This window comes from Suricata suricatta, chromosome 4 (genome assembly GCF_006229205.1).
Source record: "Suricata suricatta isolate VVHF042 chromosome 4, meerkat_22Aug2017_6uvM2_HiC, whole genome shotgun sequence".
Taxonomy (NCBI): domain Eukaryota; kingdom Metazoa; phylum Chordata; class Mammalia; order Carnivora; family Herpestidae; genus Suricata; species Suricata suricatta.
Genome location: NC_043703.1, coordinates 112,785,366 through 112,804,803, shown reverse-complemented (window position 1 = coordinate 112,804,803; position 19,438 = coordinate 112,785,366). Strand labels below are relative to the sequence as shown.

Genomic DNA, 19,438 nt, shown 5'->3' with positions numbered 1-19,438 from the left:
ACTCTGTGGTCCCCACAGCAACTACTCAGATCTGCTGTTGTCGTACAAAAGCAGCCTTTGAGAGAAAGCAGCCACTGATAGTACATAAATTTAAAAAGTGTGGCAATGCTACGATTTCATTTACAAAAACAATCTGCAAGCCATAGTTTGCCGACCTCTGTCCTAGACAGTGACTTTCTTTTAGTTTTCCTCATCACAAAAATCTATATATTTTTCCTGGTAGCTGAGGTTTTAGTGTACCTTCACTACTCATTTCCTGTTATTTATTGCTGGGAATGTAGACTGAAAAAATTGTGCCTTGGGATATATACGGAGGCATTCTTTGCGACCTAATAAATATTTCATGGATATTTGAAAGGAAAGTTTATTCTCTGTGGGGTACAGGGTTCAAAATATATGTATTAAGACAGCCTCATTAATTATTATTCATACCCTCTATGTTCTGTGAACACTTAAGTATTCGGAGAGATATCTTTTCAGATTCCACTGAGAAAATGATTTGGTTTTCATCTTTGGCCGTCAAGAATGGATGAGAGTTATCTTAATACATTTCCTAAGTATTGAAGCACCCTTGCATTTCTAGGATAAATTTTACTTGGTCTTGGTATATTATCCTTTTATGACACTGTTGGTTTTATTTTGATGATATTTGATTTTGGATTTAAAGTTTTTATTCAGTTTGGTCAGAAGTTTTGCATATAAACATGCTATCTTTCGTAGATATTGATATCAGATATCTGTGAGCTTCCTAAAATACACTGGGAGACTCCATCTTTTTCTGCTTTCTGGAAAAGTGTAATACTGAACTTCTCTGTTCCTTGCAGATGAACTTTCCTAGAACTTTCCACAAAACTCCACTGGTCCAAAAACCAAAGGACCCACTCACAAAAGCAAATTAGTCCCTCTCAAATGTCCAGATTCTACTAGGAGAGGGCAAAATTAGAAAGATCGAGCATTTTGCCTAACTGAATTTTCTAAAATCACAACATTGGACTCTTATTAAATCACTTTGATTCAAAATTTAGGAATTTCCATACCTCCTACTACCTAGCCAGTAGGGGCACCTGGGAGGAAGAAGAGGGTTTTGGGAGCTGAAAGTAAATGGCATTTTTGCTTTTTTGTTTTGTTGTTGTTGTTTTGTTTTGTTATTTTGTAGATGAATGGAGTAGAAAAGGAGTAACTTTTCTTCTATCCTGAGTAGAAAATTTCCATTTTTCATTTCCCCTTTTGAGCATCTATTCATTAAGTTTTATGTGTCTGTATAACATCATATTAACTTCTCCAGGGCCAATTACCTACCTCTGTTTCTTTCATACTGCATCTTTTTCTTGTTCTTTATTTCCAATATACTCTCCATTTCAATGACAATATTTTCTAGTGCTTTTTCTCAGTAAGGGTACGTGGATGGCAAACATTTTGAATTTTGAAAGCCTAGTTATGGAATTTAAATATCACATTTCACTCAGAACTCTATAATTATTGAGAAGTTGTGTGTGTGTGTGTGTGTGTGTGTGTGTGTGTGTGTTTTGAGCATTTAATGCTGTAGGCTAAAAAGAAAAAAATCTAACGTCAGTCTGAGTCTGGCTTTTTATGTGGGGGAAAGGGAAACCTATTTATTTTTCTTTTTTGGAGGAATGTAGACATTTCTATTTATCTTATATATTAAGAATTTATCTAAGGTTGTGTATGTTGCGGATCCTTTTAAAAAATTATTTAGCTTGAGTATTTGGTAAGTCTTCTAAATGTTCTCTTTTCTCTTCCTAGAATTTTTATAGTGAATATATTTTGTATAGTTTTTGTATACATATTTTCTTATTGTGTGTATATGTGTGTGTGTGTTTATATATCCTGTCCTTAGCCTTTGTAGCACGTATCTCCTGTCTCATCATTTTCAACTCTGTATTCTTTCTGCTTGAGTTCTGGGGAAAGCTCCTTAAAGTGTCTTCTGATTAAGTGAATTTACTTTCTGTAATATTCAGCATGGTGGACATTGTTTCCAATGGATTTGAATAGTCAGAAATAGCATACTTCCTCTCCAAAACTTCTTATTTTCAGCTTGTTCCTTTTTCATGACAGGCTGTTCTTGTTTGTTGATGCATTATTTTCTGAAAATTTACTGACAATACTAATTAGATATATATTTGCTTAAATGGCTTCCATGGTCATTGTCACTTCTTTTATATAATAACTATTATATTTACAGTTTTCTTTAATCTTGATTCTCTTTTTTGGTAATTCCTTGAAAATTATCCCTACCCCCCCTTTTTTTTAGAAGAATCTATATCTATTTGAAAATGTTTTCCCATTTTCTTCTCGTGACATCTTTGCTAAATATAATATTTTAGGTCATAAATGTTTCCATCAAAATTCTCCACCATTTAATGTGTCAGAACTTTTGTAGGTAACCCATGTCTTTACCACTCATAAAATTTTTCTTTTGTCTTTGAGATTAAAAATGATCACAAGGAAATGCCTAAGTATTCATCTCTTTTAATTAACTAATTACATTTTATTGTTACTTGATAAGCTTATTCAATCTTCACTTTCAGGTTTTTCTTAAGTCAGGAAAATTCTATTCAACCTTTGAATGCTTCTTCTAGCCGATACATTAGCAACTGAAATTATCTGGTATATGGGATATCTATTTTCATCATTCAATATTTCTTACTTTATCTAACTCATTTTCCTACTCAAATTTGGAGAATTTCTCAAACCAGTCTTCATCAATTTATTTCATTTTCTGTATTGTCGGTTTGGCTCTAAGGTGACTTTATATTTTTCCCTATTATTTTGTATTTTGTTAACTGTTCTTGATTCTTTGTCTCCTCATTTCATATTTTATCTATTTCATAGATTTCTTATTTTATTTAACATCACTGAAATTATAAAACATATGGTGCTAACACTATCCTCTTTTGCTTTGAAGATTCTTTGTATCGAAATCTGTTCTTGGGGATTTTGTTCAATTCCCATTTTAGGTTGCTGAAATTTTACAGGCCCTTGAATGTGGGAAGGTGTAGCTGGGTCTGGTATTTGCTTCCCACATAGTTTCTTGTGGTGTTTTGTCTTTGTTTTGCCTCATTTCACACTCATAAACTTCTCTAAGATCTTAATCTGGAAGAAGAGAATTGTTTTGGTGGCTAACGTAAGCTTCAGTTATTGTTCCATCACTTAGAGGAGAATAGGGAATGGAATCGACCCTCATCATTTGCCACAGATGAATTTCATCCTCACAAGGTTTGCGTGTTTTTATTTGGACATGGTTACATCCATTCCAGCTTGCCATTGGTAGGGGGTTTGGGCCTGGTATCCAATTCAGGTCCATATTTTGCTGTACCTGACATCTTTCCTGATCCCGACTGCATCCACAGAATCAAACACAGAACTCTGCCATTTCCCTGGAGGTCCAGGATCTATGAGGACGCCTCAGCAAAGCTGGACAGACCCACGGTCATGAAGATGCCTAGGGCTCATGGGCTCTCTCTTTTGTGGTGTAAGTGCCCCTTCCTTATCCAGGGCGGTGGCTTCTGCCCAAGGCAAGAGGGATCCAAGGAGATGGTTCTCATCACTCTTATGTCCCACTCTTTACTTCAAACTCACTTCTAGATTGGGGATTGTTCTTGAAACTCCTCCCAAATCTTACTCTTCATGTTTTCTACAACTTGGCAACAGAGTTGAAAGGCTAACATCCTTCAAACTCAGTCCATCTGTCTTATTTCTAGTGTAATTTCTTATAAGTGTGCTGCATGTCAATGTTACTGTCTTTAGTCTTTGGACCTGCTGAAGGCTTCCCCCAGATGCCTCCTTAAGACTTTCTCTTTTAGGGGATTGGGGGCAACTGTAGGTGATAGTGGGGGGTGGTGGTGGTGGTGGTGAAGGAGAAGCTGTGTATGTTCAGCTTCCTTTTCAGAAATCCTAAACAAACTTTCTTACCTCTCACTAAGACCTTCAGCTCATTAAATTTGAGTTCCAGCATTTATGATGCCCTAAAAGTACACTTCCAAAAGTCACCGATGCTTTATTTCTGCTAAAGTATATGGCCTTTCTCGGCTCTCATCTTGCTGGATGTATGTATAATATGGATAAATACAACACACACTATTTATTGTTTCAACAAATTGATTTTTGAATGCCTACGAGGTCCTTTTGAAACCATAAGGATCAGTAATTCCAACACTTGATATTTATTAAGTACTTACTAAGCAACAGGCATTGTGGTGAGCACTTTACACACATTGCCATTTAGTGATAGTAGCTAGCACTGCATGAGCACTTTCTACATGCTCATAGGATTCTGTTTTAGACCCAACCACCCCATGTAATATTATCTCCCTTTTTACAAATGAGGAGACTGAGTTCACAAAGAGGTTAAGAGCTTGCTCAAGGACACACAGCTAGTTAAGTGGTAGAGTTGGAATTTGAACTAAGGTGGTCCGGCTCTAGAGTCCCACGCTCTTAGTCTAAACACTATGTTCATAGTCTCCTTTCTGGTGTTTGAACCTGGGCTCTTAACACCTATGCAACACTGCCTCCCCATGGAAGGGTCAGGAAATGCACAATTACAATTTATAATGCTAGGTGTTAACATAGTGAGAAGTACTAGAAAATCTCCACAAACTCTTATGGGAAGGTGGGAGAGGGTACACCAGGAAAGGCGAAAAATTGGTGCACTTGACGGGAATCAGTAGTGCTGAATTGGTTGACCATTTTTATGGAGTAAAACATACATGGCGCTTCATCAATTTGGCCTTTAATCATCTCCCCTTTTGTTTTTTTGATATTGTCTTTTATGACATTTAATAATCAGGATGGGCATATATTTTAAAATTCAGACACATTTTCAAAAGTAAAATAAGAAGCCATTTATAAATGTCCAGGGACAAGAAGCATAAGCCAGTAATGTCCTGGGCCATGGCTTATTGATTAGTGGTTAGATTATGGCTGTCCAATGGCATCTTGATTTCCTTTTATTTTTTTGACTGGTGTATAGTTACAGTTAGGATACTTCATTTTTAGAATTTGCTATGTGATTTCCATAAACTTGGTATTGGCATTATTTTATATGTGAGAAATGATGTCAGAATGACTATGGTTCTGATCATAATCCTTTGCCACCAAGATCTTGACAAAGCTCTGTTCCAGGTGGTTCCTACAGGTATTTGTTAATTGGAGCTGTAAATGGTGGGGCAAAGAAGATAAGGCCACTGAATGAGACTCCAGAAGACAAACATTACAGGTTATTCTTCTCTATCTCTTGATAATCAACCATTCTGCTGCTTGTCATGCAATATGAGTTGTTAGGGAATTGAGACATTCGAACAAGGAAGGGATTTTGAATCAAGATGTAATGTAGAGAGGTGGTCGTTCTTTTTTTCTACTATAGGGAGCCCACAAGTGACAGGAGGGGGCCAAGTACTAATGATCATCTGATAAGAGTAAGAGGGTATCACCTATGTAAAGATGGGAGTGGTGATAGAGGACATTAGCATGGGTTAGTTCAGGGAACCAGAGAGGAGAGTTTTATTGGAAATTACAAGCGTGAGGGTGTGGTAAGAGATGAGACTAGTGAAACAGATAGTGGCCTGAGCAATAAGGCTCTTGAATACCTTGCTAAAAGGTTCACATTTTATCCTAAAAGAATTCTGGATAAGTGTTTAAAGGTTACAGGGTGGGAAAGATGATGTCAAGATTAGATCTGTGTTCTAAAAAGATTAATTTGTGCCACTGTCGAGAATACACGGAGGGGTGGGGAGGAGGAGGGGAGAAAGTAGGTACGGAGAACAATTCAGAGAATATTTCAATGGACTGGTTGAGAAAAGGAAAAGGCCTGAGGTATGGCACCGAGGAGGCGGAGAATGGGGTCATGTGGGATGATCACAGGACTGATGTCAGGGCAGGTGCTGTCCAGCTTTGCAGTAAGGGAAAGAGGATTACTCCCAGATCTTTGGTGTAAGTGCCTGGGGGTTATGGTGATGTCATTCCCCAAGACAAGAAATAGAGGAAAAGATGATATAAAATAAACTGGATTATTCTTCCACTGGAATTCTCTCCTTGCCTCAGTGGTATAATTCTTCACTGGTTTTCTTCTGACTGTTCTGGAAACTTCTCAGTATTACTTAATGGAGTTTCTTCTTTGGCACAGATATTCCTCTAAGGTTGGACCCTGGCCACCTCTGTCAATACACTCCACCTCTTCTTGACATTTTAAAAATCCTGAGATTATCTTGATATTATCTCAGTATTACTTATTATTCATATCCACATTTTATTTTCAACTACTACCCTTGGGCTAACAACACTGAAATCTTTATTCTCAGTCCTGAGGTATAAATCCAGCTGCCTGCTCAGCATCTCCACCCAAATGTCCTACATGTTCAGACTCAACACGTCCACACTAAGTCCTCTTTCCTTTGAAACCTACTCCTTATTCTGTCAACCCTTTCCTCTTCCACATGCCATGTTCATCAGGTCGTGTTGCTCCCCACTACAAAAGAGCTCTCAATTTCATTTCTTCCTCATTCCCACTACAAGAATGGGTGGGATATAGATAAAAGCTTGACACTTTTGTCTCTAGAAAACCTTAATCCCATAACCTGTCGCTGACATGAAAACATCCACTCTTCCTAGATTCTTTCCCTGCCACTCTCTCTGTCATGCTTACGTCACAAGGGAGGTGGGCCACTTTGCTGTCCTGCAGGTTACGCCTTTGCCAGCAATGTCTTCTTCTTTGCTTGGTTCCCTGGCAAAATGCTGCTCAATGTTCAAGTTCCAGACCCAAAGCTACCTCCTTTGTGAAGAGTCCTAGGCCTCTCACATCTTAACCAGAATTATTTCCGACTCTGTTTCCCTAGCCCTTTGTCTCTTCTACTAAACTGTGAGATCCTTGAGAACCAGCGACCTCTTGGGCACTTTGTAATTCCAGAAGTGTAGCACAGTTTGCAAATTCTGCATTAAATTGGTGTATCCCTTTCCCTAACCAGGTAGTCCTGCTTGAAACCTAGGGAGGTGCCTTTGGTTAGAAAACCATGTCCTCTTTCCCCAGGGTAATTACCACCACCATCACCATGTGTCATCTGGGTACTCACATACCAAATGCTTCATTACAGTGTTATTTACAACACTTCCATGAGGCAGAAATTTAATACCTACTTTATTGGTAAGAAGGCTGAGGTTCAGAGAGGCTAAGTAATTTTCAGTGAGGTTACAAAGCTTGGTGAAAAGGCTAAGCTGGAGTTGAAAGCCAGACATGTCTGATTCCAAAATTGACTCTCTTAATTCTTATGCCTGAGCCTTGGCTCATTCTCGTGAGGCACTGGACCCATATTTCATTGTGAGGTCTTGACAGAAAGGGAACAAAGAACCGCCTTGGCCAATACCATGGCTCAAGTATACATGCACACATGATAGGGCCTGGGAACACCAAAGGGCTTATCTGACCTCTGCTCTTCCTTCTCCACGTCAGGCTGGGCTTCCCTACCTCTGTCCAAAGTAAGAACTCTGCTTGGTGTCCAGTTCAGAGGTGCCTGCTGCCTCAGCGACATCGTCACCGTAGAGGAGAAAACCTCATTATGGGACAGCTCTCCTTGCCTTCCTGCTCAATCTTACCACCTTTGTGAGAGGGAGAGACCCACATCACAATCACCTGGGGATTTTTTCCAAAATATACATGCTTGCCTACACCTCCACAGGTTCTGATCTGGCCCTTGGTTAAGAACTAATGGTTGAACACATTCATTTCCAAGGTCTACAATTTCCACTTGTCCTTATCAGTGAAACCCTCCCATTTCTTCCAGACAAAATGCTCCTCCTGCTTAGATGCAGTCCAGGGGTGCTGGGAATCAACATCATTGCCATGCCTTGCTCTACCCTACCATTTTTCAGTCAGGGGTTCTTGGCCTGGATGGCACTAGCTCATAAGAAGGCATTCAGAATTAAATGTGGAAGCGTTTATTTATTGGTTATCACAATGATCAGGAAGTCTAATGGCATTTACAAAGTAAGGATCAGAAATGTTAAGCATCCTACAGTCCCTCATGATGAAAAAATGTCCTACCAACAATGTCTACAGCACCCTCATGGAAAAACACATTTGGTGTTTGATTTAAGCTTTGAATCAGTCTCTGCGGTACATGGGCGTCCTCTGGGCTCAGCTGCTATAGTGTTCTGGGGGCTGGTCTCCCTTGCCCGCCACCCAAACTCCTTCCTATCCTATAAACTATGAAAAAGAGATTCTTAGTTTTCAGATGTTCATGTAATACAAAGGTAGCAGGGAAGCTTGTCTAATCTCCATCTTGCTTTCCATTTAATCTAATTTAACTCCTTACCCACAAAGATGTGGGAGGAAGCCGTCACTGCCTCATGGGCAGATTTGAACTATCGCATCTGACAAGAATCCCAGGTTGATGAATAAATACAAGATCTAGCTCAAAACCAACCCTTTCCCATCTGTCTTATAGATCTCTGTCCTCTATCGGAGACTAATCCTTTCTTGCTTACTCAGGCCAAAGCAGTGTATAATGATAGGTTTGCAGTAGAGGTTTTAAATGCCCACCCAGATCTGGCTTTCCTCTCCTTTTAGACATGGGAAGATGACATTTTTCACCATCTTTCCATGGGCTGAGGCCAAGTAACTAGTTCAGACCAATGGGTTTGTAAGTGGAAGGATGTGTATCAATTCCTGCTGGAGCATTTCATTACCAGTGAGAGACCCTCCAGCATTTTCTTCTCTTGCAGCTGTCATGGTGGAAGCTGGTGTTAAGAAGACGTCTCCACCCGCTTGGCTCCCATAACAACTACCCTGCGCAGAGCCCCTGCAGACCTCCATCCAACATGCAGCATAGGCAAAGATTATAAACGAAAGTTTATACCTTCATTGCTTTTAGTCACTGAGATTTTGAAAATTGTTATCACAGCATAACTTAACCTATCCTGATTGATTCAACGTTCATTTGCATGTTTAGATTTTTTTCATCTTTGTGCGTGGATCGTGAGTCAGAGCGGCCTTGGTTTGAGGCTGAGTTTCACCACTTAGAGTGACCTTGGCTAACCCTTCTAAACCTCACTTTTCTCATGTGTCAAATGGTGATCATGACTGTACTACCCTTATGTGGTTGTATAAACTAAATGCGGTAATACAAGCAAAGCACTTACCACAGTGTCTGGCAGGTAGCAAGGGCTCAGTAAATGTTACTTATTATTTTTGTTATTGTTGATGTAAAATTGACTTTACTTGCCCCCTACCCCAAATCCTCAGGAGCCTTTAGTTTTGGCTGCCTAGAATCCTTCTAATATCCTTCTGCCTAAAAAGCAAAGAGTCTGGAACTGCTTCCTGTTTCTTTTACATTCCTTGCAGCTCCCAGAACAGGACATTGCTTGCAACAGACACTGTTACCCCATATCTTTAATTGAGTACACACTTGTGATTGGAATGGAGAAAGAAGTTATGCCAAATGAATGAAAGAATCAGCCAAACTGAAGAAACCTGATTACTTTTTTCAGTATGAAACTGGCATGTCTGGGAAACATGTCAGGAAATGTCCAAATACTCGCTTTGTCTTTTGTTGCTGAGTGATTGCTGGGAAAGGCAAAATCCTGTCTCTTGGCTACACATCAAAAAATAGACATACATTCCAAATTAGTAGAGAGCAAATCCCATTTGCATTTATGTGACAGCCAAGCCTTGCTAAGGGATGCCAGAGTTTGTTTCTAGACCTCTGGGAGTCCGTTAGCACTTGAAGATAATTACAGGTTATCTTAGGACGGGCGCCTTCCTCCAACACTCCTGGATTCTATTCTCAGCTTGACACTGGGTTTTACCGGGTCTCCACAGCTAAGGAAACTAGAGGCAATTACTTGGCTGACCCAGACAGAAATACAACACAAAACACTCACTTACACCTTATTTATTTTTATTTTTGACCCATATGCCAAATCTTCCAATTTGTAGGGAGTTCTACCAACTATTACCTAGTCTAGTAAGTCCTCTCCAAACCTGGAGCCTAACTGGAAAAATATTTAAAACCAACCATAAAATCCGTTTCAATACAAAAAAATTAAGAGAGAGAGAGAGGAAAAAGGAAGGAGAGAAAAAAGAAGGAAAGAAAGGAAGGGAAGAAGGAGAGAAGAGAGGGAGAGATTGATTCCTGGCCCCTAAGAAACTTTTTTTTTTTCTTTAAATGATGCCTTTTATAATTATTATCGTAGCATTTTCAAGATATCTTATAATGGGCTTTTTATTTTCCTTATTCAGAGCTAATTTTGCAGTTTTATTTCTCAAAGCCATCGTTTCCTGAAAACAATCTACATCAGAAAACATTCAACACATCTACAAGAGTTGAATTGCCTTTTTCCATCAGATTCAATCTGAACAAATTAACAATTTATTGGACCTTTAAGTGCATCCTAATCAGATGTCCTGAATGTATCTTAGAGTTCTATCCACCAGTTAACCCCTCACCTCTGTGGGCTGCAGGGGGCTGGAGTCTTTGAAACTTTCAATCAACTATAGCTATTTAACAGAGCAGTAGCTCCTCAATTAAGTAATGTTGGTTGCCTTACGTACCATCATTTACTGAAACTCTGATGCGGGGATTTTTCATTCCTGGAATCCGCCCAGTTCCTCTAGTTGGACTGCCATGTGCTTCTCATTATAACCCAAGTACACAGGGCAGTGATGAGTGGAGAGAGCGGGGGCTGGGAGTCAGGAGCAGACATCAGCCCAGATCTGTCATGAGCTAATCCTAGGTCCTTGGGCAGGTCACTTAATCCAGTGGGTTGAACAAAGGTTTAACAAAGGATGAACAGTTTGCTCATCAGTAAACTAAGGATACCAGTGCTTGCTTAGCTACCAGGCAATGTTGTCTTTGGGGCACTTGTGAGAATGTGTACGTATCAGGCGACTTCAGTTCTGACTCTAAAGATTTCTTTTGTAAGTTGGTAGTTGGGAACCCAGAGGTATTTCCTCAAGGAAATAATACCATACCCAGTGGTGAAGTTCCTAGTCTAATGCTACAAAACTCTTGTTTAACAGCCATGTTTCTGGAGAATAACACATGGTCCTGCTGATCATCATCACTGTGGGATCATCCGATTGTGAAGCTAAGGGTGGAACTCTGGATGAGTGGCAATGGGGTTCCCTTGTATGGGGAGAAGAGAAAGAGAAAATTGGTACCAAACAGAAAAGAAGTAGAAGAGGGAGGAGTTTAGGGGCTTTAGTGGGAAAGAAAGACATGCTGAGCCTGTGGAAAGCCTTTACAAATGTAAGGATATATTACTGGCTGTGGCTTTGAGCCCCCAACACAGGGCTCAAACTCATGAACTGTGAGATCATGACCTAAGCCGAAGTCAGATGTTTAACCAATTGAGCCACCCAGGTGCCGCTATCTGAAGTCTTAAGGGCACACATGAATATAGCCAGTGCTTCCCTAACACTCATGATGGAAAATCCACTTTTTCCGTTTAAGTAACTAACCATTCTCTATAAAATAGACAAATGTATGATACATAAATGTACAGTATCATAACAGGGGAGCCCTAGGAGAGAGGAAACATTCAACAGGATGCATGAATCTTAGAGGACCCTTGGAAAACTGAACAGAAGCTAGCTGCTCCTTGTTTTCCTCTGGGTAGAGCCTTCCAAATCTAACTCTTCAAATCCCTGATTGAATTCCCAGCAATCTACTTTTCCTGACTGTAACCAGAAAAGCATGTTTAAATGAACATGAAATTCCATCAGTATAAAGCCTCGCAAAGCCGAGTCCACCAGCTCCATCGCCAAAGCCGCTAATAATGCCCTATTGTGTTACTGTGGTAGTCTAGGTTATCATTATGGAGTCTTGCTCCTGGTTGGGAAAACACGACGTTCCATTAAATGTATACTCTGGGTTCTCTCCAGGCCGGAGATGCATCCTGCTAAAAGGTGGAATGGGCTGAGTTTTAATGTCATGGAAAAGAACCATTCACCACCGAAAAGGGAGTTGAGGGGTAGGAAGAAGAAAGGTGAATTCAGTGCCCTGGGATTCCTTAGTTTCAGCCTGTAGACAGTGTCTAGCCAGCCAAGGTATCTTAGATGCCCAAGGAAAAAGTGAGTCAGCATTCTTTTCCCTCCCGCTCTGCTGTGGTTGGGTGCTGGACAGCACTGTCTGAGAAGGTTCTTTCTAGGACAGAAGACCATGTCTTAGGGACCACCAGGACCCTCTTTGCAATCACTGCCCTTGGGCTCATCCACCACCTGTGTTCAACAACCGCATCAATTGGCCTGGATCAAGAGTGCAAGCTGCAAGTGTGCACATCATCAGCGCTAGCGATGTTTTCATTCATTCTCTTCAAGCCACTGGACAACTAAAAGAAGTTAGAGGAGTCCACCTAAATATAAAGGTAGGTGCCTGCAAAGGGGCCCCCATCATTTCTCTCCTGGAGCATTTTTGGGTCCCCAGTGTACTGCAGAGCATCCTGCAATGCATTTAGAAATTTTCTACAGGTTTTTCAATACAAAAGAAGCAGCAGACTCTAATCATTATATGCTTGGAGCTCAGCATGCTGGTCAGAGGCCCTCCGCACACTTGAAATAATTTTTTTAAGTCAAAGTCACTTGGTTTTGTTGAATATAAAAGTAACATACGTTCATTGTAGAAAATTTTAGAAGTTAAGAAAAACACAAAAAAAGAATTTAAAAATCTTTTCCTTCAGACAGGAATACTATTACATATTAGGTAAATCAAGAAATACACATATGTGTTTCTTTTTTTTTCTTTACAAAGATAGAATCCTAATGTACATAATATTGGTGATTGTATTTTCACCTAAGAGTACATCATAAGCATTAGAGACTTCTCCTAAAATATCTTACAAGCGTGCACAGTATGCATATTCAGCGCTTTGCTATATCGGGCCTTACTTAATAAATCCATTGCATTTAGATAATTTTCAGCTTTATTATTATAAACAACACTACCATAAACATACACATAGATCACTTGCTTGAGACTATCTTGGATCTTTCCTTCAGGACATAGAGTTGTTAGATGGAAAAGTAGAATCTCATTATTTTAAAAAGCATTTGATACATGTTGCCAAATTACCTTCTTGCCTGCACTATCCAATACAGTAGCCACATGCTATTTAAACTTAAATTGATTAAAAATAATAAGTTCACATCCTTGTTCACACTAGCCACATTTCAAGTGCACCATAGCTAGAATACAGCTAGTCGACACTGTACTGGTCAGAGCAGGCATAGAACATTTCCATCAGCACAGAAAGTTCCACTGGACATCACCAGTCTAGAAAGACCATGCAAATTTGTATTTTCTTTATTAAGATATGACAGTGCCTACCTCCCACAAGTTGACCAATATTGAATATTGTAATTTAAAAAAAAACCTCCACTAACTTAATAACATCTTGTTTGATTTTTTTCACTTCTTTAATTATGGGTGAAGTTGAAATTTTGTGTTTGTCTACTGATTTTCATTTTTGGGTGTGAATTATTTATGTACTAAGCCTATTTTCACCTGGGATCATCTTTTTGAAACTGCTTTTTATATATTAAGGTCAATCTTTAAGCAACAACTTATGCTGTGAAAGTTTTTGTAGCTTCTTATTATTTTTTATATCTGACATACTTTCACTTATAGAAATGGAAAATTTGAATATATTTAAATATATTCATAGTGTTCATTGTTGCTTCTATCCTCCTGTTTTCAAAGCTCTAAACCTCTAATTACAGTAATATTTCTTTACATTTTCTTCCGGTTGTTTCATGCTTTCATTGTGATCATTAAAATTTTCAGTCCTTCTGAAATTTACTTTGGTTTGTGCTGTAAAACAAAAATGTCACCTTTTCTTCTTCCCTTGTTACCAATCATTTGTCCAAGAATCATTTTCTAAAATAACAAATTAATTCCCCACTGACTTGAACTTCCACTAAATGCTCACATGTTCTTGGATTTCCTTCTAGATTTTCTATTCTGTCTACCTATTCTTAGGCCTTTACCATCCTGTTTTTAATCATTTGCCTTATAATACGTTTTAATATTGGGAGGTATAAGTACTTCTTTATTATCTTTTTCTAAAAATGTTATACTTCTTTTTACCAATTTTTTTTGCTCTCTAAGATAAACTCAGAGTCATTTTGTTAAATTCCTCTCACTGCCAAAATAAATTCTTTCAGAACTATGGTTTAAATGTTTAATTCAATTCAAATTAATCTGGGGAGAACCGATGGTCTCTCCAGTGTGGAGTCAGTCCATTCAGGGGCATGGTGGTTCTAGCCATTTTTTCAAGTCTTCTGGTATGTCCTTCTAAACTGGCTTTTTGCAGGGGTGGAGGGGTGGGGGGAGCCCCATTGGGGGGTACCTCTGACCATTTTCAAACACAGTCTTGAGTTTGTGAGCTGCTGCCCCCGGCCACTGGAAGTAACAAAAGAAATTCCATTTTTTAGTACTGAAGTATATTTTCAGTATCCACCTTCTCATAAATCTCTAAGAAAGAGATCTCACTTTTCATCCAAAGAATCTGGAGTTCAAAACAGCCCTTACGGAAAAATCAAACTCCAGGGGCAACTGCAAAGCACATTTGGTGTCTAGCTGGCCAGCTTATTTTGTGGGACTCTTTTTTCCAACTCCCAAATACTTTCCAGTCTGTGAAATTCATCTCCCCACCACTGTTAACAGCAAGCGCCTCTTCTGGCACCAGAGAGGTCACATAGTTTTAAGGAGCATGGATCTTCTCTGAGGGAATTTTACTGTTGAAGCTGGATTTTAGTTGATAGCATTAAGCTTCCTGGAATGACTATGGGCTTGGCAAATCTAAGGGGACTTGGGAAGTGTTTAATTGGTCAGAGTTCAGCTCCCCCTTGAGCACAGACCCAAGCCTAACCACTATCCTTTTTGTTAAGGAAACCAGGGCTCCAGCACCTCCCAGGTAGCCCACCAGTGAAATTACCAAGAACTTGAACCGGTCTGCATCAGAGGTCCCAGGCCAAGGGCAGGAGGCGGGAATTTACCCACAGGGGGCTTTTGGCAATGTCTGGCGACAATTTTGGTTGTCACCAATGCAGGTCTGGGGGGAAAGGGGGCAGAAGAGAGGGAGCATGGAACGGGGAAGTACTGGATTACTGGGAGAGGCCAAGGGTGCTGCTAAACATCCTACAATGCACGTGATGGTCCATCCCACAACAAAGAATTCCCCAGCCTAAAACCCAACAGTGTCTAGGTTGAGAAATCCGCCTTATATTTTCACTAATTGCCCAGTGAGCGTGCACCGTATTATTAGGAACAAAGGCAATGCATTTTGCAGGACAGAATGTGGGGTTTTATTGTTATTGTTGTTGTTTGTTTTCAAAGACAAGACTGACTTTCAAAAGCCCATTCCAGCCTTGTTTGGAAATTCTGCCTCTCCAAAGCACGCCCTTCTCACCAGGTTTCAAAAGCAAATGGAAAGGATTCACAGAGACGTATTAAGTCAACAGCATCCTCACACTCCCTTGCACGCTCCTCTTTCACAGAAAGATAGGCGGAAAGTACGTTTTCCCCTCGAACTAGCAGCGACCGCCCTGCGGGCTCTGGCGGCAGCTAAGAAGGATGGGGAGGCGCGCTCCCCGACAGAGGCGCAGCGCGGGGCTTCGGCCACTCCTCGCTGTCCCTCTGGGTCCCTGGAGACGCGTGCCAGTCCCAAAGCCTCGCTGCCAGCAAGCCCAGCCCGGCAGCGAGCATCATCAGCTGAGCCCAGGGTGCAACAACTCAAGGCACTTACTTGTCCAAAATGAAGTACAGGTCAAATCCCCCGTAGCAGGCGGGACCCCCTTCCTCTCTGCGTCCCCCTTGCCCGGCGCAGATAAGCACAAAAGTGGCCAAGGAGAGACACTTGAAGCCAATGCCGAGGGCTTTCTGCTCCACGGTGGCCATGACCTGCAGCCCACGGAAAGGGTACGGTCCTCTGCTTCCCACGCGCCTCGAGCTCGTCGGGACCCTCAGGGACGCGCCATCCGAGGGGCCCTGCTCACGGGCCCTTTATTCCCCCTCGCGCTCCTGGAACTCCCCGGAAGCAATTGTCTGGAGGAGTTCAAGGTTTTCCTTCTGGTTTCCGCTTCGATTCTGTTTCTAGGTTTCAGGTTTCAAGAATCCCAATACTGTACTCCGCTTTTTTAAAGGGGCTGCTCCTGACTCGGGCGGAGGACCCGGGAGGCTGCGCTGACGTTTTGCAAAGGAAACAGCTTCGTCCTGACGCTTCTTTGTCCCAGCTTTTAAATATTATGGGGTGGGTTTGCAAATTGTTCTCGGTTGGGAGAGTGCCTTGCCTTTTCTCCCTCCTCTTGCCCCTCTCTCCCCTCCCTTTCTCCTTTTTTGGGGGGCGGAAAGAAAGTTCAAAGGGTGCCACCTTGTGGCCGAAGATGGCGAAAGCGCCCTTCGGCATTTGCGTGAGTGTGGCTGTGCGTGTTTTCCCATTCCTTCCTTTGCTCAAGCACCTTCCCTTTCTTTCTCCCTTATTTCTTCCCCATTCCTACTTCTTGCTCACTCTCTAGCCTTTTTATGCCTGTCCTCTCCTTTCCTATCCTGCGTCTGTTGATAAGGTCACTGTAAACACTTGATGAGAAATTACTTCCTTCAAGCACCTTGGCTCTGACCCTGGGGCTGGGACCTTTGAAAACGAGCCATTGTGCAAATGAAGTAGAGAAGAACAGGGCCTTTGTGATCTGATTCATCCCAGTGACCTTACTGCACTATTAGTGCAGATCATAAAAGAGCCTGTTGGGGTCCAATCATGTGACTGGGAATAGCATAAACAGTCCCAAAGAAAAGGCTGAGTCCAGCGTGGAACAGCGGGGCATTCTAGATGATTTCTATCTCCAGATTTTAGAGACTCTGTAAGAAGTTCTCTTCAGCCTGTGAACTTTGACTTTATTCACCCTATCTTTGATTTGGGACAGAGGGAGTAAACAGCTCACAAGGGGATAGACCTTCCAAATAGCTCAGGACTGGCAAGGAAGTCTTGTGCCAGTCTTTCTGAAATGAGACATCCTCTTTAGAGAGGATCCAGGCAGGAACTCAGTTTTAGCTTCATAGATCTTCCACCTGGGACATCCTCAGTGCACACTTGGCTCCATTTTCCAGCATTATTTCTCCAGACACACATCTTCCCCCTCCATTTGTGATCCTCTAAGACATTTAAGACATGGTGGTTTCCCCCAACCAGGTGTACCATGGAATCCTGGTGTCTTGGAATGCTTCGTAAAACAATAATTTTGTTGTCAGATAAGTTTGGGGGATTCATAAAGTATTGCCCTACCCGGCCTCCAAAATGATCCTCAGTGTCCTTCCTTTCCTGGTATCCAAACACACCCTCTCCTCCCCGCACTGGATAAGACTGACTTGTGTGTAGTTGATAAAGTATTGTGGAAATGTTGTGTGACTTCTGAGGCTATGCCATAGAAGATACTGTGGTTTCCTTCTAGGTCTCTTGAATGAGGAGCCCATTGCCATATCAAAAGGTCACTCAAACAGCTGTATGGGGGCATCCATGTGTCAAGAAGCTGAGATGCCCGCTGACAGCCAGCAACAATTTGCCAGCCATGTGAGGGACTCGTCTTGAAGTGGACCCTCCAGCCCTATTCAGGCTGGCAGATGACTGCAGCCCTGGTCAGCATCTTGACTGCAGTCTTATGACAGACCCCAAGCCACAACCACCCAACTAAGCCAATCCTCGATTCCAGACCTACGGAAACTATGAGGTAATTATTGTTTGTTTGTATTTTAAGCCTCTAATTTGGGGGGTAATTTGTTATGCAATAGTAGAAAACTAGTAAATACCTGTACACTAAAGCTTTGATAATTTTTTTTAAGTTTAACTGTATTTCCCAGACTTATTCAGCCCTGAAACTGTTCTTTTCAAATAACACCTCTTGACATATACACTTTGGGAATCACTGCTCTCAGGAAAAAAATGGGAGAAGATCAAAATACTCTAAGCTGCACAACTCTTGCTTTTCCATATCTTTAATTTTTTATGTCTTTTTTTTTATTTTTTGAGAGAGAGACAGAGAGTGAGCAGGGGAGGGGCAGAGAGAGAGAGGGAGACACAGAATCCGAAGCAGGCTCCAGGCTCTGAGCTGTCAGCACTGAGCCTTACGTGGGGCTCAAACCTACAGACTGTGAGATCATGACCTGAGCAATCAGACCCTTAACCAACTAAGCCACCCAGGCACCCCACTTTTCCATATCTTCAAAGTAGAATAAAGATACCCAGAGTCAATAACAGGCAAATGAAGCTCTTGGTATACTAGCAATATGATGGCTCAACAAGTCTGAAGGGGGAGACATTATCAGTTTCTTTGCACTGGCAACATTTTCCTTTGGTTGTTGAGGTATAGCAGCCTTATAATTAAAGCATGTAGGGAAATGGGGGGTGGGTAGAGGACCTAGAAAGGAGAGTCTTCATTGGCTTCCTGCTATCATTCCCCAGATTAATGTCAGAGCTAAGAGACATCCAAATATCAAATACCCTAATGCAAATGCTATTTGCTTGAGCAGTCTCTCAATATAATGATTGTACTGAGGTGGTCTGGGTTCCTAATCCCTTCCAAGGACCCCACTGTTGTGGAAGAGATTGATTGAGTTTCCCAAGGTCCACAGAGATAGATAAATGAAGTTTGGAAGCAACTCTTCTGTCCCTCAAAGTCAAGTCAGTGGAAGAACTGTATAAACTGTGACGTTGAGGCTATGGAGAAAGGTTTCTGGAGTTGGAGAAGTCCAAGGGCAAACTGATCATGTGCGGGGAAGTGTTTGAACGGTAACTGGAAACCAAGGCAAAGGAAAGTTTCCTGGAGGAAGAAGCAGTCAAGAAAGTCACATGTTGTGGAAGTCAAGGGCATAAGCACTAAGAAAACCCCGGTGATCTGAAGTGTGTCATTGTGTCACCAAGGAGATTCCAATGAAGTAGTGCTTGTGGGTGTTAAACTGCACGGGGTTATTAGAAAGAGACACTTCTCTTCCAAGTATAGAGTGGGATAAGGTGGTAACTTGTGAATGTCTGAATGTTTAAATGCCATAAGAAGGATCCCAGGATACTTAAGGATACTAGCAATTTCAAGTTCCCTGCCTGCCAAAAGATGGGAGAGTTTGCCTCACAAGATTGATCATCTTAAGGGTTTAGTCCTGCACTACTGTTGTAATCGAATTTTCCAGGGTCCCTTCTTAGAGGTAGAAATTAAGAATGACCTGCCTGTTTACAGGCCTCCTGTAACCCACTGTCCCATACTTGCCCCCCACCTCCAATATGTGACTGAGCCCCTCTTGTCAAGCTGTAAAAATCAAATTTTGCTGCCCTGATAACATCGCCATTTAACCTTCAAGAGTCTCAGGAAACACTTAACCATTTGTCTGCGTTCTTGACAAAAGCTCTGGAAAAATGCTCCAGATAACACACACTACCCAAGAAAACT

At 41.3% G+C, this 19,438-nt stretch overlaps 1 protein-coding gene across 1 annotated transcript in view; it reads right to left on the bottom strand.

Annotated features, from left to right (window-relative positions):
- The window catches only part of ANTXR1 (ANTXR cell adhesion molecule 1), a 214,576-nt gene extending 198,323 nt beyond the window's left edge, over positions 1–16,253 (bottom strand). The window contains exon 1 of the mRNA XM_029937510.1: positions 15,754–16,253. Within this exon, the coding sequence (XP_029793370.1) occupies positions 15,754–15,905 (152 nt within the window). The 5' untranslated portion in view covers positions 15,906–16,253. The remainder of the gene's footprint in view (positions 1–15,753) is intronic.
- Between the last annotated feature and the right edge of the window lie 3,185 nt (positions 16,254–19,438).